Consider the following 4,625-nt stretch of genomic DNA (forward strand, 5'->3'; position numbering starts at 1 on the left):
TATATACTATATATATATATATATATATATATATATATATATATATATATATATATATATATATATATATATATATATATATATATATATATATATATATATATGTATATAATGTGTTCCATTAAATGAAATGTGTCTCACATCATTATTTCTGATCCTTCTGTTTCCTTATCTTGGTTCGTCGTACTCCGTATTTCCAGGGCAAAGCGCGTTTGGACGATGCGATGATCGAAGACATTCTTCTCACCTTTGATGAGAATGATACCGAACTCTCCGACGACGAAGGTATCCCCAAGGGACAAACACAGCGCATGAACGAAGAGATGGATCTAGCTAAGCAAGCTAATGAGCCCAATCTAGCCGCTACGGAAGCACTGAGTAGTAACCCGTTAACGTATGTAAACCCCAAGACAGGCGAGATAGGCGGTCCCAGGGGGCCAGAGCCGGTACGCTATGGAGATTGGGAGGTGAAAGGCAGATGTAGCGATTTTTGAGGATGGGATAGGTAAAGGAGAAGTGTCTGTTTCGTGCAGAATGTTTTATATACCTGTTTTTAAGTAAAGGAGAAGTGTATGCTTCATGCAGAATGATTCCTATACATGTCTTAAGTATAGGAGAAGTGTATGTTTTAGTTTCATGCTGATTACTCCCTAAACAAAAGGAAAGATAGGGTTGTTAGACAATACCCTGTTCCGGCTGTAGTAGTAGCTCGTCTGTAGCAGTCTTAGGGTTTTAGGGTTCCGAGTTTTACGTCTTTAGACGTATGTGAATCTCAAGCCTCCGTGAGAGGTGGTTCGAGGTGACAAAGACTGTACGATACGGTGACTGGCTGAAGGGTGGATGTAATTAGCGATTGCCGCGGTTGTGATGTAGTTACTGTCTTCATGCTATTATTTGGGAGGAGTATTACGTACCACTGGTATATGCTATCATTCCGATATAGGAGTGATACGTGCAACTGGTATATACTATAAGAGCCGTTGCAAGAAATTCGGTACCTAGGCAACAACCATAGCGTGTATATGAGATTGTCAGTACCTTTATATGATACCTACACGTCATGAGTGGCCCTATACCATACGTTAATTCCAAGCCAGGGGGGGGAGTGAGCAGTTGGAAAGATACTGTATGGACTTTGGGAGGCGAAGAGTTGGTTTCGTCGGCTTCTGAGATTGGGAAGAACAATTGTATTCAGTATCGATTGGGACCAGGTTTACAACAGACTTGTGTGTATCGTGTTAAACGGTTTATGCATATGGACATTATATATTGATACATTTATACGAGCATTATATATAGGTACATTTATAAGAGCATTACATATAGGTACATTTATACGAGCAATATGTAGTTTATGATGCTATATTCAGCGTCGCATTCGGTGGGACAAACCAGCCCTAGTTGGTATATCACTTGTCTTCATTTCTAGCTTGACATGTCCTTTCGCTATATATAACATAGCTACACGCTGTCCTGTTTACTCGATATATGTTACACAGCAACAAATGTTCTGTACTTTGGAACAGACAATTGGCAACATGACACCAGAGCTTCCTAGAAGTTGTTATCTCGAAGGTATAGCAACGTCGATAAAAGCAAGATGCATGCAACACAGCAACAATTGTTGTTATGAAGATATTGTGGCGTGGATAAAAACAAAATACATGCAACACAGCAACAATTGTTGTTACGAAGATATAGTAAGGTGGATAAAAGCAAGGTACATGCAACACAGCAACAAGTATTCATTACTCGGGGACAGACAATTGGCCACATGGTGCCTGAGTGTCTAGAAGTAATTATCTCGAAGATAAAGTATCGTGGGTTAAAGCAAATGTCATGAAGCCTACTGGTCGCAGATTTATGTCTCATTCGCGAAAGAAACCTCCCACCAATTCTCTCTTAAGTTTGATCCGAATTATCGTATTTTAAAATACATTGGAGTTAAAATAGTCTAATTTTGGTACAATGGCCAAAAAAATAAGGGGGTGATTATGAAGTCAAACCTGTACAGTTCCTGACACGCTTGGGACATAGCGGTCCGTACCCATATTACAAAACTCACTAACACTCACACACACACACACACACTCTCTCTCTCCCCTAGTCTATTATCCAACCTTAGCGACAGTCTCCCTAGTCCTAGTAATAACCTGGCATACCCTGGACCACCCATGCATATGTATTCTCTTTTATTTGTATCTTGATAACAACCACCCATGCATATATATTCTCTTTTATTTATATCGTGATAACTGGTGTGTCGTATACTCGTACCACACCTCGTGTCTGCATGGTCCAATAGAGTAGTGAGCCCGATTGTACTGATGTGAATGCGCTTGATTGGTATATAGTAGGCTCTAGCTGTAAATCCACCAATGGGATCGCTTCGATATGGCCCACTGGGCATCCCATACTATACTGTATTTAGCTGTCTATGTACCAATGGCAATACTTCGCTATGGCCCACTAGGCATACTATACTTTACTTTACCATACTATACTATACTATACTATACTATACTATATTCGACTGTAATGAGAACAATCACTCCTTTGTATAAACGCTTCATGCACCCCTGTGAACCATGTTGCTAACAGTCTGACCGGACGGAATAGCTCTGTACGTTCCAGTGAGCGCTATCCTCAATTGTACCTGCAAGGTTGTCTTCTGCGGGACCCAACAGGCCATACACTGAACACTGTACACACAACTGGCTATGACGGTTTCTCTGCGGTATGTTTGCATTGTCTTCTGCGTGACCCAACAGGCGACACACTGTACACTGTAAATGTATTTTTGCATGGTCCGATAGGCGCCAGCCTTGAATTGTACCCACATAAATGCCTATGGCGGTTTCTCTGCGGTATGTTTGTGTCCCTGAGCAGTTCACTGGATGCTTGTGTGATATTGTCAGTGCTTGTACGTATACTCCAATAGGCTCTAGTAGCCGCCGTTGTACTAGTACTAAAGCTTCTGAGCATGGCATCGATCAGTCAGCTACGGTTGGTTGTGTGCAAGGGACAAGCTTATGCACAGATACATGTGTGCCCACACCCATGCACGTTTCAGTGGGCCGTAGCCTCGATTGTACTTGTGTCCACGATCCGTGATGCAAATCCAAGAGCTGTTTGCGAGTGAGTTTAAACTCTGCGTGTGAGTGAGTTTAAACTGTGTGTGCGAGTGAGTTTAAACTGTGTGTGCGAGTGAATTCAAACTGTGTGTGCGGGTGAGTTTTGAACCGAAGGCCATTCCAGGTGGTCTCGCTACACTCTATGAACCGGATCGCCTTGAATGAGAGTGGAGGGGTAGTCTCCACCTATCACCCCCCATGCACTGCGTGTCTGTGTACTATATCACACACCTATCCACCCCCCATGCACTGCATGTCTCTGTGTATATCACACACCTATCCACCCCCCCCCCTGCGTGTCTATGCCGATCACAGACTTCTCTATCGATTCATCTGCAGGCAAACCTGCGGCTCCACAATAAACTGCGTTTGCCGCAAGTGCCTTGAGCTCGAGTAGTGCTCATCACCATGGCAACCAAAGATGCGTCGCACCACAACCACCCCATCCTGTAGTGAGGGAGAGACCTGTACCAGTTGCTTAGCAACCACGAATGGCTCCAAACCCACCCCCCACCTGAACATCTCTCACAGCCACACCCATTACAGAGCTGGTGTGCTATGTTGCTGCCACCCAGCCTCGCCCTCAGCACCCACAACGGTCTCGACTGGTTGCCTGGATACGGGACCGGTTGGGGTGTGTGTATGTGGAAACTACATAACACACACACACAGATCTATGCACACTCCATCGCGTGGGCGTATAACGGGCTGTATGGTTGTACCCGCACACCGCGATATGCTCAGATGGCACAGGACGTGTCCAGTAATCTACGCGTAGATATTCTCTCGTCTTACACGTGTAAAGGTGGCATTCGACATGAGTGGCAGAGGAGTAGTGTTACCACTAGAGATATAGGTTAGTCTTACACGTATAAGGTGACATCGGCACATAACTACGGCTCTAATCCGTCTCGAGTGCAGAATACTCGCCCCCGGAGGTTCATTCGCCTTCACCTGCGTTGAGCGTATACCAACTGCCATCGATGGGATAGAGCCAGACTCCGTTGATGTAGTGTGTGTGGTATAGGTAAACATCGAGATGATGTGGTGTGGTGTGACTAGCACATCTGGGCCCATCCACCCTCACTTCGCGTCGAAGTAGTAGTGCTCTCGCTTGTACTTCCGGCTGGCAAGCTTCCGGGTTTCCTTCAAGAACAGCTATGGACATAACAGAACAGAACCAAACAGAACTTGAGTATTTCTAGCTACATGGCAATAAATACACGCACATATATACGCAAGCGCGAACGATTTGTCACCTTTTTTTCAATATCCACAAGATGACAGAAAAAGAACTACGAAAGTAACGTACAAGACGAGATGGAGTTGCAGTTAATCAATGGCAAGCTCAGCCTTTAAATCGTTACAAGACATTCGGTCCGTTGAAAACGTAATATATATATATATATATATATAATATATATATATATATATATATATATATATATATATATATATATATATATATATATATATATATATATATATATA

The 4,625-nt window shown here is 43.2% G+C and overlaps 2 protein-coding genes across 2 annotated transcripts; both read left to right on the top strand.

The window, feature by feature from the left end:
- Positions 1–200: 200 nt before the first annotated feature.
- SARC_11431 (hypothetical protein) lies at positions 201–594 on the top strand (the record flags this gene model as incomplete). The annotated part of the gene is made up of 1 exon (XM_014294483.1): positions 201–594. A coding segment is annotated over one exon (294 nt), but the record flags the coding sequence as incomplete, so codon positions are not given.
- Positions 595–2,184: 1,590 nt separating this feature from the next.
- On the top strand, positions 2,185–3,995 carry SARC_11432 (hypothetical protein; the record flags this gene model as incomplete). Its single annotated transcript, XM_014294484.1, has 2 exons — positions 2,185–3,768; positions 3,807–3,995. Exons 1-2 carry the CDS (start codon positions 3,556–3,558, stop codon positions 3,993–3,995), a joined length of 402 nt encoding a protein of 133 aa, XP_014149959.1. The 5' UTR covers positions 2,185–3,555.
- Between the last annotated feature and the right edge of the window lie 630 nt (positions 3,996–4,625).

This window comes from Sphaeroforma arctica (assembly GCF_001186125.1).
Source record: "Sphaeroforma arctica JP610 unplaced genomic scaffold supercont1.1683, whole genome shotgun sequence".
Classification (NCBI taxonomy): domain Eukaryota; class Ichthyosporea; order Ichthyophonida; genus Sphaeroforma; species Sphaeroforma arctica.